The sequence below is a fragment of the Pungitius pungitius genome, chromosome 6 (genome assembly GCF_949316345.1).
Source record: "Pungitius pungitius chromosome 6, fPunPun2.1, whole genome shotgun sequence".
Classification (NCBI taxonomy): Eukaryota; Metazoa; Chordata; class Actinopteri; order Perciformes; family Gasterosteidae; genus Pungitius; species Pungitius pungitius.
This window is the reverse complement of record NC_084905.1, coordinates 17,057,392-17,082,650: the sequence shown is the minus strand read 5'-3', so window position 1 is coordinate 17,082,650 and position 25,259 is coordinate 17,057,392. Positions and strand designations below refer to the sequence as shown.

The window sequence follows — 25,259 nt, the reverse complement described above, 5'->3', positions numbered from 1 at the left end:
TAAACCCTTATGTTTTGGCCTCACGGTGACATTGTGCTAAACCACACTGTACCAAGAGGAGGACGTTTAATGGATGGGACGTTGCAAACAACTTATTGTAGTCACTCGAACAGACTACACAGATTTAAAACATTTTTAAGATGTTCTAGCCTTTTTAAGGTGTTAGCTGCACACAAAAAGTTCAACAAAATAAGCCCAACAGAAATAAAACACATCCTAATGGATCCTGAGAAACAGGTCCAACGGTCTACGGTTTCCAAGAATTCTGGCCAAAACCACAAATATGAAAAAAGCCACTCCAGTAAACACATGTTGCTGAGGCGATCGTGAATGTGATCTGCTTTACATGAGTATGAAGGGAGGACATAGTTTAGGTCACTGCAGGAGAGACAGACAGCACAGCTCTAATTACGGCTAAACTGACTGTGTTCCACAGATAAAAGCAGTGAGAACGTACAGAAGCCCGCATCTGATGCCCAGTGATAGGAAACATTGATGCCAAGTGAAACATTGAGGGAGGGATAAACAGTGGCTCCTCCAGAGAAAAATGTTTACGATAACTGCATCCAGGGTACTCGATTGCCAGAGCAGTTTTTTCAAAAACCGCACTGAGATTCAGGGAAAAAACTCAAATAAAACTGAGAAGAAAAAAACGTTTCCCCTTCAGCTCCAGTGTTTACATGACTGTAATCCTCCAAAAATACCTGGAAGCGCCTTTATACCAAAGATAGAAATATACTATTTTATTTGGAACAATTATTTTGCCAATGTGCGGCCAAATTAAAGTAATAAGAAGTACTTGTTTCACCCAATATGGACAATTTCATTTAAAATGGAAAATTAAAAACCCGATTACATGAGGTCCATGTACATGCATATATCGCTTATGTTTGACAACACACAGGGAATCTGACACGGCGCGTGGTGCACGAGACCCTGTCCGCGCGTTAAAGCCACGCGAGGAGCAAACACGCTCCACCACCAACACGGGACCTCCATCCATCTGACCAGCGCGTTAACAGCACCAGCCGGCACCGTCAGCACACCTCGACACACACACACACACACGCCCCGAACACCTCCATCGTTACCCCGCTAGAAGCTCGTCCCGCTCCGTGTGCGCAGTGTGTCGCACGCGTCGACTGGAGGTTTTTTTTTTTTTTCATTGTTGTTTTTTGCACTTACGATGAAAACGCTTCCATAAAGGCCGATGACGGTCGGACGTGCAGAGAGAACAAGGCGGGCACGAAAGGGTCGTATCCGGCAGAGGTAACGCCGTCCGGTCACTTCGGTAGAAGCGTGTGTACTGAGGTCCCGCTCGCTCCCTCCGCTGCTGCTGCTGCTGCTGCTGCTGTGCTCGCGGTGTGCGGGGAGAGCGCGAGCATTACTCGCGTGGTCGAGACACGCTGAAACCCGAGAGGCGGTGACGTCACGGTCCGGATGTAAAGAAGAGGAGAAAAAAAAAAACGGGTGGCCGGCGGCGGTTTTATTGTTCACTCAAAGCACACAACTGCGGACGGACGGACACACACACACACAAACACGCGCGGGCGCGCGCACAGGAGCCGTAGTGATGGTGCCCTGGTGACATTGATGAATAACAAAATAAAGATGATATATATTACCGTATTTTATACTACAGTAGCCACGCACAACTGTTTTTCTTTACAGGCACTCTTCCACGTGGAATACATTCATGGAAAAGTCATTTTTACTATGTATGAAGTGAAGGGACACCATATTCCGGGTTTGAATTTTGTTCCATTGTTGGTTTGGGCCTGTATCCAGGCAGGTCAATAATATAGCAAAATAATTTGAGCTTCATTTCCCCGTGTTATTTCTGGCGCTTACCGCTGTGGGCCTACACACATGAATGCGGGTAGCTGCCCCTCCCTGCGCTCATTCTTTGGCAAGTCGTGACAAAGGAAACAGAATTTTTGGAATGGGCCTGTTCAAGTTGTGGCCACAGTCCCGCGGATTGTAATACTGTGGGCCTGGATTCGCTTGTATTCCACTCTGATCGCTGGAGGTGGGCTACCCTGGTGGAAGCTTGATGGTTTCAATGGGATGAAGTGAGAGAAAGAACTGAATATCAAGTAGCTTCAGCGGGGAGCCTGCAGCCATTGAGGACATGAAAGCCCGGACAATGACCTCGGCTCCCAACCTAGAAGGCAAACGACTCCTCCGCTCATCAACCTGCTGTGTAGTCAATGGTGCAGGAAGGCACCCAGGGGCCGTCAATAGGAAATCGCTGGCCTCTTTTCTCTTCATTCTCTCTATGTCTACTGACACTACAATGTAGATCTCAAGAGGCAATATAAAAATATTTTTTTAAAAACAGGAGTAGCAATACTACATATTTCTGGTGTGAAATCAGTACTGTGATCTGCCTTGACCAGCTCTACGACATAAATAATGCATGGCGCTTCCATTATGAGGCAGGGGGAGGAGGGGTACACTAAAACATTCAGTCCTTCACCCATCCTTGGTCCTCCTGGGAGGGCCTAATGCCACAGCTGGGAGCCCCCGGGGTGTGGCGACCACCTGGGGCCCCCGAGTGGACACCGTGCCCCAAGGAGTGGCAGAAAGGAGGGAGTATCTGGAGGATACGCGATATGATCTTCAGTTCCGTGGCGAATAAAGGAGCGTGTCCTCAAACACCCACAAAAAGGTGTCAGAGGGGCAAGTCAAAGCAAGCTGTTTAGCCATCTGTGAAATTTCTGCGTTATTCCAACGGAAAGCATGTTTTTTTTTTATTCAAGCTTTACTGAATAGACGTCTGCTGAACACTGAAATCTAGTCTACTCTTGTAAAGAAAATTCTCTCACTAGTCATTAAAAAAACAAGACAGGTTTTGTTCCTCACAACACTGAGTATTAAGTACTGTAGACATTGGTGCTCACACTTTATCAGTCAGTCTGAAGGCCTTTTCTAGATGGTTATAAAGCAAATCACATACCAACAAGCCTCCCCGAATTTCCCTCTTGATGGCTGGGTTGAAAATCACACAGGCCAAGGTCAACAAACTGCAGCTCCACTCAAAAACCTAACTCTGCTCGGATATAAGGCTCCGCAGCATTGGGCTTTATGACGGAGTAAGGAGAACACGGAGGGTCAGCTCCATCACTCCCATCTATGAAGGCAGGCAACACCTGGACAAGATAATTCAATATGATGTAGGTACAAAAGGCCTGCATCATATACAGCACAATATATGAAATGTGTTTTGGGCCACAGACTGTTCTGAAGTTAACAATAAGTGTGAATAGTTGATGCACAGCTCACTCTTCTGATTAATGTGCAGATGTTTCTGTCATGCTTAACACCTTGAATTACATAACATTCTTTTGTGTGTCCAAATAGTCTATAGATAACAAAAGTACAAATAGATACAAAAAAAGAAACCTCCTCCTATACTGCACATTGTACCAATTATCAAAGAGCTGCAGAGCCTTGCCTTTCATCCGCTTCTCGTCTGACAGACGCCGGTGAGAAGCTTTCAGGCTCATTAGCTGCCCACACACAGTCACAGAACGACGGCGAGGCAGAGGGACACTCTCCTCGCTGCCCACTCGCTCTCAGGTCCCCGACTCTTTCTGCTGCCACCCACACTGCAGCGCCGTCTCCTTTTATTACCCTGCCCGGTGCATCGGCTGGCGAGCCCCGAGGTGGATGGCGAGGCCAACGGGAAGCGGCGCTCTGCAGAGGGCTCCGTTCCGGCTGAGCGAGAGCGAAGGAATACCGCACGCGTTGATGCTCCCTTCTCCCGCCTGTCTTCGAGGAGGCAGCGCGAAGACCGGGCCGAAGCGGCCACCCTCTTGGTGCATTGGTGTGTGAGTGAGAGAGTCAGTGAGAGGGCCTGAGGAGGGGGAGAGAGAGCCGAGTCTTCTGCTCCAGTAATTAGCTGTGTGCGTCAAATGGAGCTGAATAACAACAACAGACCCCTGGGTGCCTAAGCGGTCATTATGCACTGACAGAAGATCTGGTCCCTCCAGTGACAGTGAATTGTCGTACATGTTTTTGCAGAGGTCAAATGGACAAAATAAAATATTTAAAAAAACATGAACACCCGCTGATCGAGTCGAATGCGGCCATTCAATTGGTGTTTTCTGGAATGAAAAACTCCTGGTTGCATCGAATAGCCTTCAAAGGACTCCCGACTAACTATTGTGACGCGGCGAAGTCACGCTCAAGGGAAGGCGCCTGGTGCTATCTGACGTGGTTTCCGAAGAACAGAGCGGCAAGAAGAAAGCAAGAAGAAACCTCTGGAGTAGTTTCCATCTCATCTCAGCTGTGAGATAAGGTTGTTGGGAATTGAAAAATCTCAGCTCAGGATTTATTGTCAGCGTCGACTGCAGAGATCAAAGCGTTTGCATCTGATATCGCTCTGAAAGTTTTATCTCAAAACACCAACAAAAAACATAATGACTGCATCCACGTTGTACCACGGCGAGAGAAAAAAGAAAGGATGACCACTGATTGTTTGCAGTCAACAGTTCTATCCGTGACTCTTTCCTAAAAGCAATTTTTGGAGACGCGATGAAAGGAAAAGGTGTTTTGTTCTGTTGAAACGACTAATTAGGACATGATCCAAAAAAAAAAAAAAAGGAACATGGCTAATTTTGCAGAGGCTAACAACAAACGGACCAATCAACGTGCTAGTCAAAACACACAGCTCCCCCCCCCCCCATCCTTCCAAACCGCCCCCCGTTCTCGCAGGCTGCCAGGAAGTGTAGGAGAGCGGGATCCTCTTAAGGCCAAACGTCCCTGTGCTAATGACACACTGATAAATTCAGAGGCCGCTCCTAGGAAGTTTCTCAAACGGCTGTTTGGGGGGATGCGCGGGCGGGGGGGTGGGTGAGGATAGTGTTGGAGCTAAAAAATAATAATGGAGGAAAATCAGGGCCTGTAGATCAGCTCCGGACAGCCCGTAAAACAGAGGGGTCGCTGGGAGGAGATGAATCTAATCAAGCCACAAACAGAGAGATTGCGATTTACTTACCAACAGTCAACTCGAGTCGTGTGGGGTTTTCTGTTTTGTGCGCAGCTCCACGATCACAGAGTCTATGGGCAGTGATGACACGGGATTGACCCGGGAACAGCAGTAACTGGGTCAAACGAGGTTTGACATTAATGCGACCGGTTCAGCAGATGTGCGTGTCCTCTATAGGAAATGGGTTTATGAGAACGCCATGGGGGCTCGCTTTAAAGTCACCCGGTAGACACGTTGTTTCACGACCGCTGGATTGAGTTACGGAGCATGAGATCATACCTCTGAATATAGAATAAACCAAGGCCTCTAATTCATGAGGGAAAAACACAATACTGAAGCTACACAGACCTTCTCAAGTCCGCTCACACCTCCTCCAGATGAATGCTTGTGTTTGGAGTCAGACCTCGCTCTCTCTTTCGCAGATGCAGTGTCAACGCTCGCCTTTGGGTGCAATGAGGCTGATGATGCCGATTTGACAGAGCCAATAGCGCCAGCCGCCTCCACATAGACGGGGCACCTCCACAACAGGAGAGCCGTTAAACAGCAATGGAACAAGCCAAGCATGTATCGCCGGCCCCTGGGTCAGCTCAGTTCCCTCCTCCTGAATTCCCACTTTAGTTCCAGACGGATCCCGGAGGAGAGCCGTCAGATGCTGGGTCGGCCTCCGTCGCACACAAAAAGGCTTCTATAAAAAGTACAGCAATGGAGCCGGGACAAAGTTCATTCATCGCAGACAGGAAATCTACTTAGCGGCGCCAAAGAGCCCCCTTTTCTCTCTCAGCTATCCTCCCTCATCGCTGCAAAATTGAGTGAAAACAGCCTTCTACGCGGAGCTTTTTCGCTGCAATTATGTTGCCAGGGCGACGGCTTTGGTCCAGGCTTACTTCCTGTCAGAGACGACATCGACAAACATTGCGACGGCGAACACAAAGGGAGGCCCATTTAGAATGTTTGTGCTGTCACCTTTGAAAGGCTCCATGAAAAAGTTTTATGACACCTGCTCATTTTGAAGAGTGAGCAAATAGCCTTAAAGCAAATGAACGGGAACAAAGAAGTGAACCGGGAATGAAAGAGTTTCTTTCTGAATGGGTTTGTCCCAACTGCAATTGCTTCAACAGGTGCAGAATACCTGCTGGAACAATACAAGAGCATGGAGAGAGGTACCACAGCAGCTACTAATTCTAAGCAGGTTCTGAGGATGCAGTGTGTGTACTAAAGGAATGTTTGACTTGTGAATGCAGTGCACTGGGGACACGGAGGAGCTACTCACAGATGCAATACAATTTAAAAATGTATGAATGGGGCCGAGGAAACTCCAGAAATACACAAATAAACAAGCTAAATGATTAAATCTTTAGAGAAACGTGTTTATTTGAGCTTATGTATGACGTGTTAAAGTGAAGCTGGAAAAGGACAACGACACAACGATGAGGTCACAGAGACAATGCTCCTCCTCCTGCTGCTGCGGTCTGTCGCCACATGTGATGGGAGGGGCCATCCGACCTCCTCTTATCCACCTGGGTATGACGGGCTATGACTGTAGCAGAAGAGCGAGCTTTTGACCCACCGTGTTGCCTTCAGCGGTGCTGAGCATGCTCAGTATGCCGGCCACAGGGCCGGGCTCCTGCTTTGTCCTACTTGTGATAAACCAATAATGTCATGGAAAGTGTCTCTATAGTAATTATGTGTGTGTGTGTGTGTGTGTGCTCTCAATGTGGAACAAAATCCAATCCTGTCAACCACAGTCACAAACAAATAATACCACCCTTGGTGATCCTATTGATCCGTCAAACTTCAGCAGGAAAATATATGGCTACACTGCAGTTGGAGGGAAAAGCCACAAACCACGAGAGCCGCTGAAGGGAAACAAAAACGTATTCGACATGCATCGACTGAGAGACGAGAAAGGAAACAGTTGAGCTCTAGTTCCTCTCCTCCCCGGGCAAAGATAGCTGCTGGCGTGAGCAGAGAGACGGGGCAGCACTGCCTCACTCAGACGTCGGTCCAGCCGATTACGAAGAAGATGACCAACAGAAGTGGGTCAGCCACGAGAGCGACAGAACGAGAAATGCTGAGAGACAGAATTCAGAAAGTTCCCCCGAGTTGGAGTGAAGGGAAAGAGATTTGTGTTTGGGCACACTCAGAAGACTCGGCGCCTGTAATCACGCAGGGAGATATTTACTGTGACACGAGGGTTAACCTACAATTACATGTACGGTTGCTGATTACAATCATAATGTCTTGTTTATTTTTTGACCAAATGAGCTCTAGCCCGAAACCCGTCATTGTGTGCTCAGGAAAGCTGACAGCAGATGGCCAGACCAATATTGTTTGAGCACGCATTTCCTTTCTTCTTTCACGTGAAGTAACCTAAGCAACCTTGAGGTGACCTTTCAGCTCGTTACCTTTGCTGCCAGAGGGAAATGGCACTGGAAAAAAAAAAAAAATCAGCCTCTCCCCCGAGCTTTACCAAAATGCTGATTTGACACTGGAAATGTGACACCCTGTTAATCTACAATTGAAAATGGGGGCAATCAATGCTGCCTCGAGGGAAAAAAAGGGTGGGCGTGTGCGGGCTGACAAATTGAGGACAGGCGGAAGTATTACAATTTCCCAAACTCACATTTGCCCTGTGGAACAGACTCATCACAGGGAGAGGCCACATTTGCATCACTTTGACAGGGCGCACCCCCTCTCAGGTCCCCCCGCACTGCATTTTTTTAGTTTATAATGCAGCTGCATGACTCCAAGCACCCGGAGAAAAAGAGGCTACTCAGTCGCTCCTTCACTTCAACTGTTTAGGGACAATATTGTTTCGCACAAATCAAGCTCCGTGTAAATCGGTGAGTCATTTCTATCAGGTGCCGGCCTCAGACTGACGGCTGCATGTGTGGAGTTATGAAGGGCGTCACAAAGCAATGCACCAAGTTATTTGCAACCACATAAAAACGCGCAGGTAGCCTTAGAGAGGAGGTGACGCTACGGAGGCCTCTGTCTGGGAGACGCATGCGGCGGCGTGAGAGGCAAGTGAGGCAGCAGGGAGACATGTTTCCCACGAACCCAGTCGTCCTCCTACACTCCCGGCCGAGGCGAAGGCTTATTTTAATGCCACTTACCTGGATTGATGATGCTACAAGCACAGAGAGTGGGGGCAAGTGTCTACATCGTTGTAAAAGTCAGAGTACCGTAAGCCCCTCCTTTCACTCTCCAAATCTCTTAATAGAGCAAATGTGCAGACTCTAGTTACACTGTCCCCAGAGATGCTACGTGCTGGGGCCACAATCCAACACTGCCCTCTGCAGTCCAACGCCAGTCAGTAGTTAAAATATCTACACAACGGTGGGCACCTTGACCAACATAGCAATATAACCACATGATGAATAAGTAACAGAAAAATGCAACTGGTTTCAGTTCAGTTTACAGGGTGGAGACTTAAATACTTGAAGTGCAATCTGTACTGAAACATTCTTTTTTACAATCCAAATACAACACACCTCCTTCCTTCCAGTGTCTTGCAACAATTTTAAAAAGTTGCTCTTTACAACATGGTCTACGTTATAATACACCGAGGCCCTCTGCTGGGCAACATCCCTCACTAAAACGTGGCCCCTTACGGCACTCGGGCTGACATCTTTTCTTCATCTAAGTGCTTCGTTCTCACTGTCAGCTCCGCACTAAGCCCCCCCTCCACCCGCCACGCAGCTGGAGAGGAAGAAAAAAAATTCATTTCTGGAGATGAGCAAAGGAACGCATGATGGCGCAAACAATTAACCCCACATAGCAGTTGGCCTCGAAGGATGTGTGCATATGTGCATATGTGCATATTCATCACAGAAATCACAGAAAGGGAGGCATGTGAGCACAGCTGCTCCAGATAGGACATGCCTTTTGCAGATAGCAATCTTTTAGAAAGTATGAGATTAAGTAGGTATGTAAGTATCGTAGGTGTACATCTAAACGCACGTCTTCGGTATTCATTCGGAAGGCTATTGCATCAGAAACAAGCACAATCTGCAGACAGCAGTTCTTACGTCAGCAGTACGTCTGTCATGAACCCGAGAAAAGGATTATTTTCATATTTTACAAACTTACTTTCATGCATTTTTAATTGCCGCAGAGACAAATAGAATATATAGATCTCAAAATAGACAAATGTTGAAAACTGAATCAGACACTGTCAGAAACTAAACCGCGATAAAAGAATAGCCCACAATACAATTTTGAAAGAAATATTCAATCCAATGAGGAAACCCAAAATAATTCAGATCAAAGTGCCTTTCATCTCCGTGCTGCAGACAGAGATGTGCAACTTGCTCGCTAATGGCTGTGCTGGAGGGAAATGAAGCAGCATCGGGGCTCAAAACCAACGTTTACAAGTGGATCGCAGTCTGGCAGGCGGACCTCCACTTTTAGTGATAGTGGAAACGTGTCATTTTTAGTCCCACTTCATGTAGAGTGATTAAGATACCACGCCGTTACACATCAGCTTATTAATAGAAATGTGACAAATTAATTATAACTTAATTACGGTTTGCTTTATGTTCTATTTGCTTCATTACAGAATTTAATTCTTCTACACCAAAGAATCAAGTTATTTGTGGTTCTTTGGGTTAATTCCATCACAGATCCTTAAGGGACACCAGCCTCAGCGTGCCCGTCCCGCTGTACTTCTAGAGAAGATCTCCAGTTTGTTACAGCAGACGATCACATCGACACAGCACAGGCCTTGTCAAAAAAGTATCAATAACATGAATTAATTACTCTTTTTTTCTTTCCTCCAACCCCCAAAGTAAACCTCGACACTTCCCCAAGCCTTAATCCCCTCAAGTAGCTCGATACAGCGGGAATCAGATGCTCGACACCCGTGTACAGCTGAGTCACTGAACTCCTCACCCCGTCAGAGAGACCGACGCCAGCTACTTTTCATTTGAATAAATCAGGAGGTGTGAAATGCCACCGTGCGCTCTCTCTCTCTCTCTCTCTTCACCCAAAGCATCCGTGCAGCCAGCGGAGCACATCGCTGCATCCTCTGAACGGAACTGCGGCACACAATGCCCTCTATCTTTGGACCCTCGGATCTGAGGAGGGAAAAGCCCCCCCCACCCCCCCGCCCTCTTTTGCAACAGTCGCTGTGTGCACAGAATAGACCAAGTCACGGCCCTTCTTGTCATGGCATAAAGCTCTCACACATCTGCTCCATGCTGGGACACAACACCCCGATTCGACGGAGGAACGGCCTCTGGTTATTCCAACTGCAGCCCCCACAGCGATACATGAGTAGGAGGTAAGAGTCATGTAACAACCTATATGTCAACAATGGAGTCACTGTGAGACACTGACGGCGTTCTCCAGGCCCCGGCTGAGCTGTGACGCATCGATATCTCAAATGGAGAGCGAGGGGACATGCTGCCAGGTCCCCAGGGCTTCCTTGACAGTCTCAGACCATCTGGGGGTCTACTGGGCCATCATTAGTGTGCATTCACCTGAAAATGCGTTAAAACAAGCTGTTTATATCTACATACAAAGCAGGTCCTGGTCATAGAGTCTGTCTGCCACGTTTCTACAGAAACCCAGAAAGGACAAACCAGATGCTTACTGTCAATGAGGCTATTTGTAGTTCTCCTACACGCTTGGCCTATGGCCAATACACAAAAACGACTCATTTTGATTCCATTAAAGTACTGCAGGAGATTGAGGGAAAGCCTCACACATGCAAACACACACACACACACACACACACACACACACACACCCCAAGGGAACTGCGACTGGCCGTTTGCGTAAACAAAACACATGAAAACAGGATTAGCAGACATGCATGACTCATGGATCATCACGTTTCTGTAGTAAAGGCAGCATGTGCAGCACCCTAAGATAGCGAGTGGTAAAAGGAACAAGTCCTTCTAACAGAACACACTTGTCCGCTAGCCTGGATTGATTTACCCTGTGGACACCCAACTTTTCATTAAATGAGATGGTAATCGAGATCCACTTAAAAGGGGGCAGAGGAATTCAGTTATGTTTGTAGAACCGCCCTTAGACATGAGAAAACTACTCTACAAGCAAGTGCCAAACCTACAAGGCAGCTGGAAACACAATTCACATCCCTAAAAAAGAAACATCCCTCCTGACTCAGTTACAGTAAGAAGACATGTCCTACCTTGTTAGGTTTCATTTGAAGAAGAACGTAAAAACTCTAGCAGTACAAAGAATAGAATTTTGAAAAGCCTATAACCTGAAAGCTTGCAGGATATTTAAAAAAAAAAAAACAACACTCGCTGTACTGTCAAAAAACAAGTTGGTGCTATGCCCGTTCAAATGACACTGCGTGAAGCACCTTGAGCAATACCGTGTGATTCCATATCTCACATCGACCACGGGAACAAAAGAAGTGGTAGAACCGCCCTTGGATTGTGATCAGGGGGGCAAGATAAGAACCCTGTGCAGCATTAACATCGACTCATTAGTGAGAAAGTCTCTTGTTGAGTTATTATGAGGCTCCGGCTCTGTTCCGTTGTTGCGCCCCGCCCCCCCCCCCCCCCCATTAATGTGTTGTTAGTGATGATGTCAAGTCAGGGCACTCAGAGCCAGTGTATTCCTCCGGGAGGGAAAGGTGCGCCTGCACACCTTCGGACTGTGGATGTGTCATCCAGAGGGGAAGCCGTGTGTAAGCGAGGTACACAATGTACACAATGTACACAATATACAGCCGCGGCCTTGCAAGTGGTGCCAAAAAAATGCACGAATGAGCAGCAGGAAAACCGAGACTTAACAACAAACGCTAATGCCTCCGAACTGTACAGCATTGCAGTTGGTTTGGAGTGAACGACCAAAGCTGGCTGGCGCTCTCCTACACACACACACACATACACACACACACCTCTCATCTTTCCCCTGAGGAACGCTGTCATCGGGACTCCCTCTTAAACTTACATAGAGAGCATAATTAAGTTCAAAGTCATTCGGACTCCCTCAAATATCACCGTTGCATTATGAACTTCGTTGGGATCGCTGACAACTTCAGAGGAAGCGCGTCATGTTTGGGTAGCATGACGCACAATCGTTTTCCTGCTTTGTGGCTTCGGTGGCTTTTAGCTTCTGGTTTTTGCTCTCAAACTAAGAATCACAGTTCTTCATTTCAAAGCCGCTCATCTTGTTTTGCGGCTGCCAGTCAGCCGATAACAATCGTCCACGCACAGACGGAGCGGCACTTTCGAGCCCCTATGAGAACTGTTTTGCTTATTTCCTCATAGATTTCTGTTACCAAACTAAATAGCTACACCTACACAACACAATTGTATCAACACTAGCCGTTTTGCCAATAAAGATAAGAGATAAGAAATCGATTGGAAGATGTTGCTTAAACAAATCTTCCAAGAAAACGCAACAAGTCCTGTCAGGTACTGTGCTGGCGAGGCTTTTGAAAAAATAAAAATAAAACGTGTTTTTGAGAACACTGTCATTTTGACTAGTGGCAGGGTAAAGCCCATTGAAGTTTGGCTGTGAGCCAGCTTCAGCTGTGCTTTGGTTTACGGCAAAGAGCAAACTTCCTGTGTACACATTACACTGTCAAACTGAATGACTAATGAGGCTCCCTCCTCCATAAATAAACAATGAAAACAAATAGACAGAGAGGCAAATCTAACAACTGGGAGAAGATCTTACGGTTCGACTTACGGCGTCACTGCAACTTATTGATTTGGGGAAAGGTTCAGATTCCTTCAACAAACAGCAGCGATGATAACAGAAGTCAGTGGCATCAAGGACCAGGGCCCGCATTTATCACGCCGCTTGGAATGACACATTGAATCCTCCACATGACATCTGCAGAGGTCTATATATATACATACACTCAGAAGACTTTGGGGTTATTTATAACGCTTCCTAAACAATCTCTTGAAAGTAGAAGTTTTCCTTGAGAGAGAATGACATCACTACGGAACCAATCCTAGACAAATGTTCAGTATTTTATTCTGAGCAAGAGATTCAAAAGATCGGCCGGCTGTTTGATACAGAAAAAAACAAACATCGCGTCACTTGTGGCTGTATAATACCCCATTTCAGTACAATGTTTTTTCTTCGCCGTAACTAATTCCAAGGATCCAACACTAAACACTCTTGAAGGGATCCCAACACCCTGACCCCCACCCACCCAGAGGCAGAGCGTGTTCTCGTCTGAACCACCAGCAGAGGTCTGAGAGGGGGCTCCCCTCTTCAGGAGGAGGAGGAGCCAGTGCAAGCACACACTAGCTTGCGAATAGCAGCACAGAGGTGCAAAAAGGGCTGCGTCTGTCCTCCAGCGAGAACTGCTGCCGTTTGAAGCAGACTCTCTGACTTCCACAGACATTCGTCCCTGCTGCCGCAGACCCACAATGCACAGGGACTGGCGGCTGATTACTGGAACAGGGCTGATGTGCAGCGTGAAGGGTTGATTTCACCGCTCCTATTGGTCAAGCTGTTTCACGGCTGCACACGCAAAGGCCATGGTGGGAGCACATGTTCTGCACAGTGCAAGGTGCAGTAACAGGTGGTGGTGGTAAAGTGCCTTAAAAAAAAGAAATGGCTCTGTTCAAATGCTTAATTAACTTGATAATTAAGATTGCTAAATAGTGAAAAGCAGTGAGACATTGGGGCGTCGTACCCAGCGGTGTGATTCTTTGAAACACCTGACGGGAAGCCGAAAATGACTTTCCCTTTCCCATCGTTTTAGTGAGCCTAACCAAACCGGGTGAAATTCTTCGAATGGTAACCACGGTAATGCCCACATCAATCACAGCGAGTTCAAATATTTGTTCAGGCAGGGACGGGAGCGTGGGAGAGGAGCTATTGAGGCTCAGATGTCGCCGGGACGCATCGCGAAATGACTCGCACGCATGTTTGAACGTCCCCGTGGAGCTCACACACCTTGGGGCTCTTGGTGCTGCTTGAGGCGCTCGTTGCGACCCGGCTACTATTCATATCCGTCGAGGGCTCCGTCTAGCAGCAGGATTTACAGTGCACTCGAGTCCCGATGGGCCGCGCACTGAACCGCGTTCACGCGGTCGAACGAGAGGCCCGCGGAGAGGCCCGTCATTCGCCCGTGTTTGTAGAGCGTAGCTATGGAAGTGCATCACACAAGGGCTCGTCCCAGAGAAGAGCTGATCTCACCGGGTTCATCTGATCATTGCTAGAAGGCCATTAGAGACACGGTGAGGGTTATGAAGGCCGCTTCTACTCAATAGAAAACACTACTGTGGGGCTCTTTTAGGCAGCATTCATTATTCCCCCCCCCCCCCCCCCAGGTGACAGGTGAGACAATCGTGGGACATGTGAGGTATGCTGAGGGGAGGGGGTGTGTGGGTGTACAGCTGATCCTGTTGCCACGAGAATAAGCCAAAGCCACAGTACCAGGAGGGTACGATATTAATCCCTCCACCGCTGCGGCTAAATTAAAAATCGGGGCAGTAGCCAGCACACGAGTAGCGCTGCACCGTTTATTCACAGGCTGTGAAACTTTAGAAACCCATTCTTGTGAAAGGTGTGAACCCTGTGAAGGCGAAGGCAAGGATTCGCTGAAGGCAGACAAAATAATTTTTGGGATGTGGATGAAGGATGTGGATGAAGAGAAATTCAGAGGCTGAATTTGGAGCAATTTGTTTCAGGAAACTGTACGCTGCTCAAAAGCCCTCTGTGGACGTTTTAACATGACGCTCCAACAGCTCGCAGCTGTACAACATTCTTAGCGGAGTGACGGCTTCCGAAAGCTGCCTAATCATCACGGAACATCTGGAAAACAACTGGGCCGTGCACCGTCCACGAGACAAGAGCAGCGGAGGGAGCGAGTGCCGAGGAGGCGTACGCTTTGCCATCGCCGAGATCACGGTGCCTATGAGAATACAGGTCAAGACTCTCCTCATCGCGTACAGAGCCCTGCAAAACTTAAGCCCTTCTCACCTCTCTGACCTCCTCCCTCCCAGCACGCTCAGATCTGTGGACCCCCCCCCACCACCACCTCAACCCTGTCCAAGCATGGGATCTGGGGTGACAACGCATCTACTTACATCTGCTTTTAACCTGTGAGGCTGGTTAACTATGTTGTGTTTCTCATGGTTATGTCATCGCAATTATTTCCTTAAAGTGCCTTTAGTACCCTTTAAAGCGTTATACAAATACGATTCATTATCATTACTATTTTACCTGAAGTTGCACTGATCAGCCATCATTTTGCACCCGCAGTACCTCGTCACGAGCACTTGCAAGTTTGACCTTGTTTAGTTCAACCAAACGGGCCCTTTTAGAAGCAGTCTTAGAACATCGTTCAAAGGAGAACCGCGAGGATACTACAGCCTGCCCGGTGGCTTGAGATCCTATATTTTGCAAAAAATATAATACAACTTTCTCACTGCTGCCTTTATGTTCCTCTCTACTTTCCAACTGTATGGATAGAATATAAAGGTAAGTGGACTTGATGGAAGAACAAAGCAAAGCGGGTCCCTAGGAAATTGGGTTCTTTGGCGAAGAATTGGAACAATGCTGGTATACCAAGTTCTCAAATAGACACGCAACAATGTGTGGAATAATAGGGGCATAATAATAATAATTACGGCATGACCCCCACGGGGCGAGCTGTCCCCAGATTCAACCCCGACCCAAGCAAAGGATGGCTCGTTGCAGATTACGCACATCCAGCAGCATTAAAACCAAAACACCACTTGAGTAAGAAGCTTTAGGACCAAAGAAGGTACGCCTACCATCAATCAAATCAATATAAACACATTCATATTCTTTAGTACCGTAGCGTTAATCACAGCACAAATTATGAAAGTTAATGGAAGAAGCATTTCAGTTATGAAAGTGCACCTTTTCTCAGATGGCTGTCAGAGAGCGGCATGTCAGGAAATAACAGAAAAAAAGACTTGATCCAATTAAAAGCACCCTTGCCTTTAATTTCTCAGATCTGAAATGAAAGAAAAAATCCTTCCCAAAGAGAAGCGAGTGCACGTTAGCACACGCGAGCAACCAAAGCCTCCCTTAAACCTTCGGAGGGACGACCAAGAAGTCAACGAACAGCAGAGCTCTTAATTAGCACCTCGGGCGCTCGCCGACATCGCGGGGTCTCGCACACATATGTTCCCGTACACGACATCCACACACCAGAACACATGCACACGTTTCCTCCAGCGCTCGCAGGATGGCGGCGAGCGACCCCGCAGAGAGCAGTCTGAGCTACGGGTCGCCCACCCGGCCTCCCAACACAGAGACAGGGGATGATGTACGGCAGATCCAGGCCTGCTGGTTTCCCTCTGAAATCACACACACACACACACACACACACACATACACACACACACACACACACACACACACACGTGTGAGCTGCATGAGTGCAGAGCATTGACTTGAGTTAGTGAGTCAGCAGCCCCCAGCCGTCGGAGCCCCGGTGTGCCGTCAGCTAATCATCCACGAGTATTGGGAACAGACACTCGGCTTCGTGGCGAAGATGATCGCCATGGTTACTTGATCAGTGGTGAGCAGTCCAGCGTGCAACACGCCTCTCACCTCGTGTGCGCTGGGAGAGGCCGCAGCTGGCCCTTCTTGTTGCCTCCATTGTCCGGCACTAGCAGCCGGGGAAGGCAGAGCCCGACACGTCTACGCATGACAATTGACTTTTTGGCAGCGGGTTAAATTAAAGGAAAATTCAAAAATAAAAAAGCGAAACATTTGTGCCCGTTGCCTTGCCAACCGTGCAAAAAAATGTTCTGCTTTTTCAGGTTAATTCGGTTTGAGGTTAGTTTTAGGAGCGGGATGTAACCACTAGCATTGTATGAAGCTTGAATATTGCTGCTGCCTTAAAGTCGGTCTTTGTAGCCTTCGTCAGGCAACCAATAGTATACAGAACAGTTTCCATGTGACGCTGAACCATTCCATAAAATCAAATGATTATTGCCATGTCGCATATGCCAGCAAATCAGAAGGGTTTTCCATGATCATGACCCAAACATGGATTGATCCCTGTATTCAAAATAGAGTCACACTGAAGGTTAACGGTCTATTGAAGGTGCTGCTCTAAACTGCAGCTGCACGCCATCGGCTTTTAGGAGCAGTAAACACTCAAGTCACAGCCTGATTGGTCTCAGCTTCGTTTTGACACGGGAGCACTTGTTTTCACTTGATCCGAGTTTAATCGACCGATTAGCCAAATTAGGATCACTTGTTGGAGGGGGAAACGAGCATCTATCATCACGCCTTTGATTTTCTATTCCAAATCCAAACACTTGGTCTCTCACACACACACACACACACACACACACACGCACACACACACACACGCACACACACACGCGACTGGATTTCCAGGATAACATAATCACGTCTGGAAGAAGGCTTGCGCACAGATAAAAGCTTGGATTATTCCTTGGGGAGCAAGGGGAGCATTTAAAGTCGGCCTTTACTCTGCGTCTCAATAGCTATGGAGGGTCCTGTGACAGACATCAACGGACTCCCATCGAGATCCCCCCGAAAGGTCTGGACCTGAACTGTAAAGTCACACTCCAGGTAAAAGCAGAGATTAAGCCAGTGCGAAACCCCCACATGAACAGAAACGAGAATCAATGTGAGTTCACTCCTCAGAATTTTCATTCACTTTAGCTGATGTCACTCAAGAAAATGAAAACAAATCCCATATGCTTGAAGTCTAATCCATTCTTCAGATGTCTGATAACACACCTCGTTTCACTGGAGCCCTGACGTGTCAGTCTCCAAAGTGTCGGGAGATGAAAACGTAGAAAGAGACGACGCAGAGCGAGAGCAGAATGCCGCTGTGGAGAAATGTGCCGATGGAACCGAGCGGTTCTCCACAAATTCGAACCGCGACAAGAATCCATAAATTATGCCATTTACTAGTTGCCAAACTCTGATAACGGTACTTTGTACACAACCGGTACGTGTTAAAAATGACCGTAGGAGAGCTGGTCAACCAAAGAAGGTTCTGTTCAATTACATCATGGATCAGACGAGGGTAAAAAAAAGAACGTTATTGCGACATGTTCACATATAAACTCATGTTTGTGAAATAACTTTAATAAATCTAGTCCTTTGAAACAGATGTTTTCACAGCAAGATAAATACACATTGGAGATGAACTATGACCTGTTTACACTTACTGTGCATCATTAAAACTACTGACGACAGAGCAACAGAGAATTAGCAGCGGACGCTGCGGGTCAAGGGAGGGGTTCGGTGTTCCGGTTCCCTCTCGTAGCATCGTTTACCCGACGCTCGGGCAGCGTTTTGTTACATCTTCATACGGCCGACAGTAGCAGCCGATGCCTGGCGAACGAGGTGGAGCGCTTGGCCGCGCTGACTGTGCAGTGAGCCCAGAGTGCCCGGCCTTCAAAAAGGACATAATGAGGCAAACAGATCCACCAGAGAGACTTTTCTCATGATTTGCTATATTTAAATTAACATGCTTTCTCTATATTCTGGGTGATGAATTATGCAGCTTTGGAAGGGAGCAGCCTCATGAATGGGGTTCGGTTGCAGAGCAGACGGGTACAATATTAATTTTGCTCTTTATGCTGATGAGCACTCTGAAGCGGCGGATTGCCCTCCAAGGACTCTGAGAAAATGTTTCCAAATGAAAGATTAATAACTGTGCACTAATAAAGCACGACCTTTGGTCTATAGCGTTGTGACGGTCAGCCGCAATAATTACCACTCACTCATTAGCCTTCAAAACAAGACGTCAGTGTGTAACCAACAGTAATAAGCCCAGACTTCACAAGTCCACCTCCTTTTCCAGACAGAATAAATGAGACACCAATATCAAACATGGTGGGAGAAACTGCCAGGAGACCTGCACCTGACTTTGGATAAGCATAATTGCTGTAAACACCTCCCTCATCCACGAGGAAACAACTATGATGGATTTATTAATTAGGCTGATTGCTCTCCAAACCACAATATGAAGTCTTTTTTTGTTTGTTTTTTTACCCGTCTCACTGACTTCAGCCCCCTGGAATGGTTGTCACAGGTCAACAATCCTCATTAGCAGACCAAAAACTAAATGCTGGTTCCACCGCCCAAATCATGCCCCCCCCTCCAACCCCCACAACCACCACCGTATTGTTCACAATGAAGCTTAACTTCAAATGTGGAATTATGTCCCAGAGAGATGAAATGGGAAATAAAAAAAAAAGAAAACTGCCAGATGGCCAGTCTCATCAAAACCCTGCTTACGTCACAAACAGAACAGAAACTGCACGAAATAATACCTCAAGACCCAGAGGAAATGTGAGGATCATGCAGAAACCAAGACGTTTATCAACCGTCAACTTTGAGGGGGGCCGTCCCGACCCCAAACTCTCTCCATCGCCCACCGGCTCTTAGTTTAGGAACTACTTTGATTGTGGCCATCTGAAGGAGAACGCGTCGCCGCTCACTCTCGGGGGAGAGAGGAGTATTGTTTCTTTTGACTGAAAGCCACGTGGGCGGTGGCCCGAGTCCGGGAACCAATTCACTTAACATCTGCGTTGACCTTTTCTCGAGCCCCAACAGCACCGAGGAAAAAAAACACACATTTTGCGTCTGGTCTGGTCGACGCCGTCACACCGACGACCCGCACCTCCGTTGCTCCCTCGCACGCCCACTAGTCCGAGGCCGGCCCAATGTGACTGGGCCCCGGGGCCTCTGGCTCCAAGCAGTCCCTCAGCGAGCCGCTCTTCGTCTCGTAGATCGGTTTAAACGAGCGGCTTTAAAATGAAACAACAACAAAGAGCTTAAGTTCCGTACTCGGCAATACGAAAGCGATGATGATGATGAAGTAATAATGATAACTTACTGTGAAACATGTCCAGCTGCCATCGGGTTAACGGCTCTGGAGTGGTTTTCAGAGACTTTTATTGCCGGGCCTCGCGTCGAGGATCAAAAAATGTTCCGCGCGCCGTCTGGTGCAGCGTTTGTGTAGAAACAACGCGCCGCACTGTGCACGTGCCGTGAGCCGCGTGAACTAAGTCAGCAAAGCCAGGAGAAGCAAGCGCAGCAAAGACCTTTAAGTAAAACAGCAACAAAGAAGAAAACCCGCCGCCCAGAACTAGTAAAAAAAACTCGAACTCGTACTGAAACATCCCATACAAGCCACACTGAGGCAGCCTCGGCCACACAAAGTACTTTTTCAGGGACAAAGTCTGCATCAGCTGATATTCTGACCTCAGTTGTATGCCAACAAGTATTTTCTATGGAGATGCTACAAAAGGAAACTATACTCAACATTTTCTATCAAAGCAATCTCACAGTTTAGCAAGTTATTTACTTTTTAGCGGGGCATGAAGAGAAATAGAGGACATTTGGGGTTCTGGTGCAGTTTTCGCTGCATTTTCAAGCAAAAGGGGCTCAGCTTTACTGTCAAAAAGAGGGTCAGATTCATTGTTTTCTTACCTGCTAAACAAGCTCAGTCAAACCAACCATTTGAACTGTTACTTATAATTACAGGCAACATGGCTCAACTGCTTCGTGGCAGACACACAAAACACCGAGCAGAGGTGCATTTGTTGTGAATTCTCCCGCTCAGATGATCAGAAAGCTTCCTGTGGCTATCGAGACGAACGAGGCCGAGGTGTCAGAGGCGCGAGCGGGAGGATCCAGCGAGGACTCTAGGGCATAATATCCTAAATTCCTGCCATGAGAATGCTTCAATCCCTGCAGAACTTTGACAGAGAAAATCCCCTGCAATATATCCGCTGTGTGAGAGGAGGCCCTTCATTGCAATATTTAAGTCATACGCTGGGATTTAAAACATTCTAGAGACAGACGATGAATCCGCGCTGTGTGAACGACGGCGCTTCTGATCTCTCCGGCGCGGTCGCATTGCAAGGCGCCGGACATCCAAAATAGAGCGGCACAAACCCAAGTTATGATATCAGCGATTCATTTTAGGCGTGCAGTACTTTTCTGGTAAAGATGCCTAACGTATACAGAATAACACATCTGTCAATGGAATTGAAATTCCTGTGATACCGAACGTTGGCACGTACCTCAGAATTCGTACTTTAAAATAGTGTGCATTTTATTCATTTATTTATTTACATTGTAAACACAAACAACAGGCTGTTGTTTAGAAGTACGAATAACTGCCGGGGAAAAAAAGCACGTTATAAATACTATATATACACTCGACTCTCCGAGTTGGAGTCGGACAAAACAAAGGCCTGCCTGCAAGAAGACAGCGACCACAGTGCCCATGTCAGTCCGTATTTTCACAATGTCCCCGAGTAACCATTAACTTGTGCGATATGTTTCTGCAGGACAGAAATGGGGAGTAAAGGTTCCCAAAGCACAGCCATGCAATCTTTGCTTGTAACACACAGCAGCGTTTTAAGGAGTGGCCCCGAGATGAGTTCTTCACTTATCTCAAGTGATAAAAAAAAAAAAAACAGTGCTGAACAAATGCGTCCTGTTTTTAATTAGCGCCTGCCGCAATCCATGTTCGCAGATTCTGGTGTCGTGACGTGTGTGTGTGGTGTGTGTGTGAGTGCGAGTGTGCGTGTCATGTGAGGTTGTCAAAACTCACTTGATGAAGCAGCGCGCACCCTCGAAAGTATATCCTTCCTCCCATCCAGTGGGTAGGTCTGTGGAAGAGGGAAACGCGTGAAAACCAGCTGGTGTGGCAGACAGATGTGTGTGTACTAAACTAACGGGAGCTGCGCCCTCCCGGCTGTCATTTCACACGCTGATAGAGCTGCAAGTTAAGGGTCGGATTTGAAAACATTTTGAAATTAGATCTACTGTTATCATTTTTTCAGTAAGAATGACAAACGTTTGCGGGATTCTGCTTCTGAAATGTGAGGATTTACCTTTTTTGTGTTATTGTTAATGAAATATCTCATGGGCTTTGGACCTTTGGTTGGACAAATTAACCCAAGCAATTTGTACCATTTGATCAAGTTTTAGACAACGCAACTAATTCTTACTTTCAGAATTGATCAGTCTGTGAAATCATTTCTCAAGCAAGTAGTCAATTGTTGTTCAAACGGCAGAAAATAGCAAATAATCACCCATCAGACTTGTTCAAAAGCAAAAAAAAGAAATACTAAATTTACCATAAATCAGCAAAACAGGAGCAGAAAATCAAATCGTATTGATAGGCTGGAATTAAGACTTAATCGTATCTAAGAGAATTAATCGATTGTGAAAATATCTGCAGATTAATGGGGGAGCCATCCACCAATCGTTTGAGCTCTCGCAACTTCTTGCTCTGCGGGATTCCGTGGGGCTTTATTCCACGAGAGGGCTCACTTTACACGGCATCGGTGCCAAAAAAACACTCGTGGATTTCGAAACACAGCATTGGCGTCTCTGTCTGTCTGTTTGTCTCTCTCTCTCCGTGTCAGTGTCTCTCTCTCTCTCTCTCTCTCTCTCTGGCGCGCGCCGTGTTGCTCGCGTCGGTTTGGGTGGATTTGGTGGACAACGTGACTGCGGACACGAGATACGTTAAACACGGCGGAGGAAAACTTGACAGCTCACCTGGAGTGTTCCTGTGGCCGGTTATTACCGCCTCGCCGCTCACCGGATGCAGCCAGGTTGTGCTCTTGGCTTCCTCGCTGTGGAGGGGGAGACAGAGGGAGACACAGACGGGGGAGAAGGGAGAAGGCGTTCGTTATAACACGGTGACTTTGTTCCGGAATGAAGGGAAAAAAAAAAAACACGGGAAGCGGGAAATTACTTGAGGCGTTTATTTTTGTATTATTTTTTAGTTTCCCTTTCGGGTGGGATAGTTACTTAATGAAGAAGACGCGTCCATCTCGAGTCACCCCGTAACTCCAGGAAGAAGGGAGAGCAGAAATCCACTCGGGCTGTATATCCGCCGCCATGTCTGGCTGTACTGTGTGACACTATCGCGCGGCTCCGCTCGCGCAGCCGGCGCGCACACGCAACCCGTGGCAACGGCGGGCGTGTGATAGGCGGGCGCGAGGCGAGGGGTAGGGCAGACAGGTACGGCCAACTCACGTGTCTGCTTTAATCATCGCATTTGACAGACAGCTATGTTTGATCCGATGTGAGATCTCGCAAAAATAATTCACAAAAGAAGGGGGGGGTTTATGTTCCATTGTGGTCGAGTTGTGTTTTACCGATTTACTCGATTTTTTTTTCTTTTTTTTTCGAACCGGCTGTGTTTTTCTTGCCCTTTGTGTGGCGGTGGATGCACATTGTTCTAAACAAAGACACCTTTGACCAGTGTGAACAAACATGGGGACGGGGCCAGATGAACCTGCCAGGCAGCCCCAGGGCAGAATTGATCTGCTGGATCTGTGGATGGCGTAACTTATTACATTAATGATGGTTCCTCCCTCCCAAGTGTCCCAGCACCAGTGAGGAATTAAGGGTTATAAAAGGAGTTACCGCTTATTGTCAAAGGTGCTGCCTAAGAAAAACACAATCTTAGAGATTGTATCTCTAAATCAAATGGATTTTCTCCAAATTATCAAATCCCCATGAACTTATAAGGGGGTTCAAAGAGGGCATACGGCTGAATAAGCCGGCAGCTGATGCTCCCCCGCCCTGCAAATTTCCCCTCCATACTGTCTACTATCCAAAAAATTTGAATGCAAGAAAGAACCAGAAAATATAAAAACAACAAAGGTCTAGCAGAGGGGCCCTCTTAAAAATGGTGCCTCTGGGTCAGGAGCCCCCTTGAGGCATCTTGTCAGATGGTTTTGCTTTGCCGACACACACTCCAAAAACAAATCATTAGCTCCAACCAGATGAGACGCAGAAAAGCCGGCAGCATTTATGGACCCTGGACTTCTGGCGTCTTGGGGGACGGTCGCCTGCTTCGCCGTGGTTGGCAATCGAACCCCTCGACTGGCTGACACTCCACGTTGGGTTTCCTTGGGCCTCTGCTTTCTGTCACTGAGCTGTGAAACGGCAGCATCGGCCTCTCACGCCACACAAAGACGAGCCACGGTTTGCTGCGTCGCGTTGTGCTCTGGACGCGTGGCACGCCACGGATTTTGAAGCAGCGTAAGTTATTCCCCAAAACTGCCGCTTTGGGGAATAACTCTGGGGGGTGGGGGGCGTGCAGTTAGTCACTGAATGCTCCTAGTCAGGTGTCCACAACCCTGCGCCCTTTGTTTACTTACCTGGGGGCAGAGCAGCAAAGCTTGCTGGTTATAGGGCATACAAACGAACTACTTGCTTCCCCCCCCCCCCCCCCCCCCCAGGTAGTAAGGTATGTGACGAATGGAAAGTAATGTTCAACGAAGCGGAGCTTCTCAGGCTCCTGAGTGCAGAGACTTTGTTGCATAATGAACAGCTAAATACAATCCGTTCCCTTTTGATCAAATATGGAGATAGATTTTGATCTAAAATTCTGACTTTTTTGAAACAAAGTATCAGGAATAGGCAGCTTAGTTGCATAAGCCCCCGCTGTTCCGTCACTTTTCAAATCTTTTTTAGAATATTTATGAATAAAGTCCTTCAGGGTGAAAATGATTGGATTAGAGCCTGATGCCCCTCTGTATGGGCTGGTACACCCGTGGGATCTGAAAGCAAGTATAGTGGCCGAAAGCTCCTCAGCCTTCAGACTGGGAACTCATGTCTTCCAGCGTTTTCCTTGCCATTCATATAGGCACAAGGAGAGAGAAGTAGAATGCAAGCACTATTTCCTATTCATATGTATATATATATGAAGGGTAATCTGATATATGGCAAATAAAAGTTTTCATCAAAAGTATTACCATAATAATATTTATAAAAGCCATGGTTGCCTTTGTTTCCTTTTTATTAATTCATTTCCCCCGCAGGATCTGAGTTACAAGGTTGATTAAGAACTCCACAGCTTCCCCACTCAATATGCCGGTTTTGCATGGGCTTCTATTTTTCAAGGTCTGAGACTATTGACACAAGAGAGAGTCCTGCACCGGGGGTCAGGACATGTAATTCTTCTTTTGGCAGGAGCAGACATTTCTCAACTGCAACCCACGGTTGCCAGGGTGAGTGATGTATGCGTCACTGCACCGTAGCTTATCATCAGCTCCCAAGCAGCCCGATACCATTTAGTTTAAGTGCGAGCCTAAATGAGAGTGACAACACGTGTTTGTCTTTTGGCAAAAGGTAGGCAGTACACACAGGTGGTGCCCGGTGGAAAGATAGCAGCAAAATTGGTTCTTAAAAGAAAAAAAGAAATAAACAAAACGCCTCCAGATTCTTTCATTTAATTTTGTCTTTGCAATCCCACTTAGTCTGGTCATAATGCAAGGCAAAAAAAACAAAGAGAAACTTTGTAAAGTTC

The 25,259-nt window shown here is 47.2% G+C and overlaps 1 protein-coding gene across 5 annotated transcripts in view; it reads right to left on the bottom strand.

Moving 5' to 3' along the window:
• Positions 1–22,920, bottom strand: part of LOC119195672 (pleckstrin homology domain-containing family A member 5-like) — a 57,038-nt gene extending 34,118 nt beyond the window's left edge. For 3 of the 5 annotated variants that reach the window (XM_062562939.1, XM_062562937.1, XM_062562940.1), the window contains exons 1-3: positions 22,748–22,912; positions 22,493–22,569; positions 21,540–21,597 (exon numbers count right to left, since the gene is read on the bottom strand). In XM_062562939.1, the coding sequence (XP_062418923.1) occupies positions 21,540–21,597; positions 22,493–22,569; positions 22,748–22,839 (227 nt within the window). In that variant the 5' untranslated portion in view covers positions 22,840–22,912. Of the gene's footprint in view, positions 1–21,539; positions 21,598–22,492; positions 22,570–22,747 lie in introns of all 5 variants that reach the window. The other 2 variants (XM_062562941.1, XM_062562942.1) reach the window with 2 other exon arrangements.
• Positions 22,921–25,259: the final 2,339 nt, after the last annotated feature.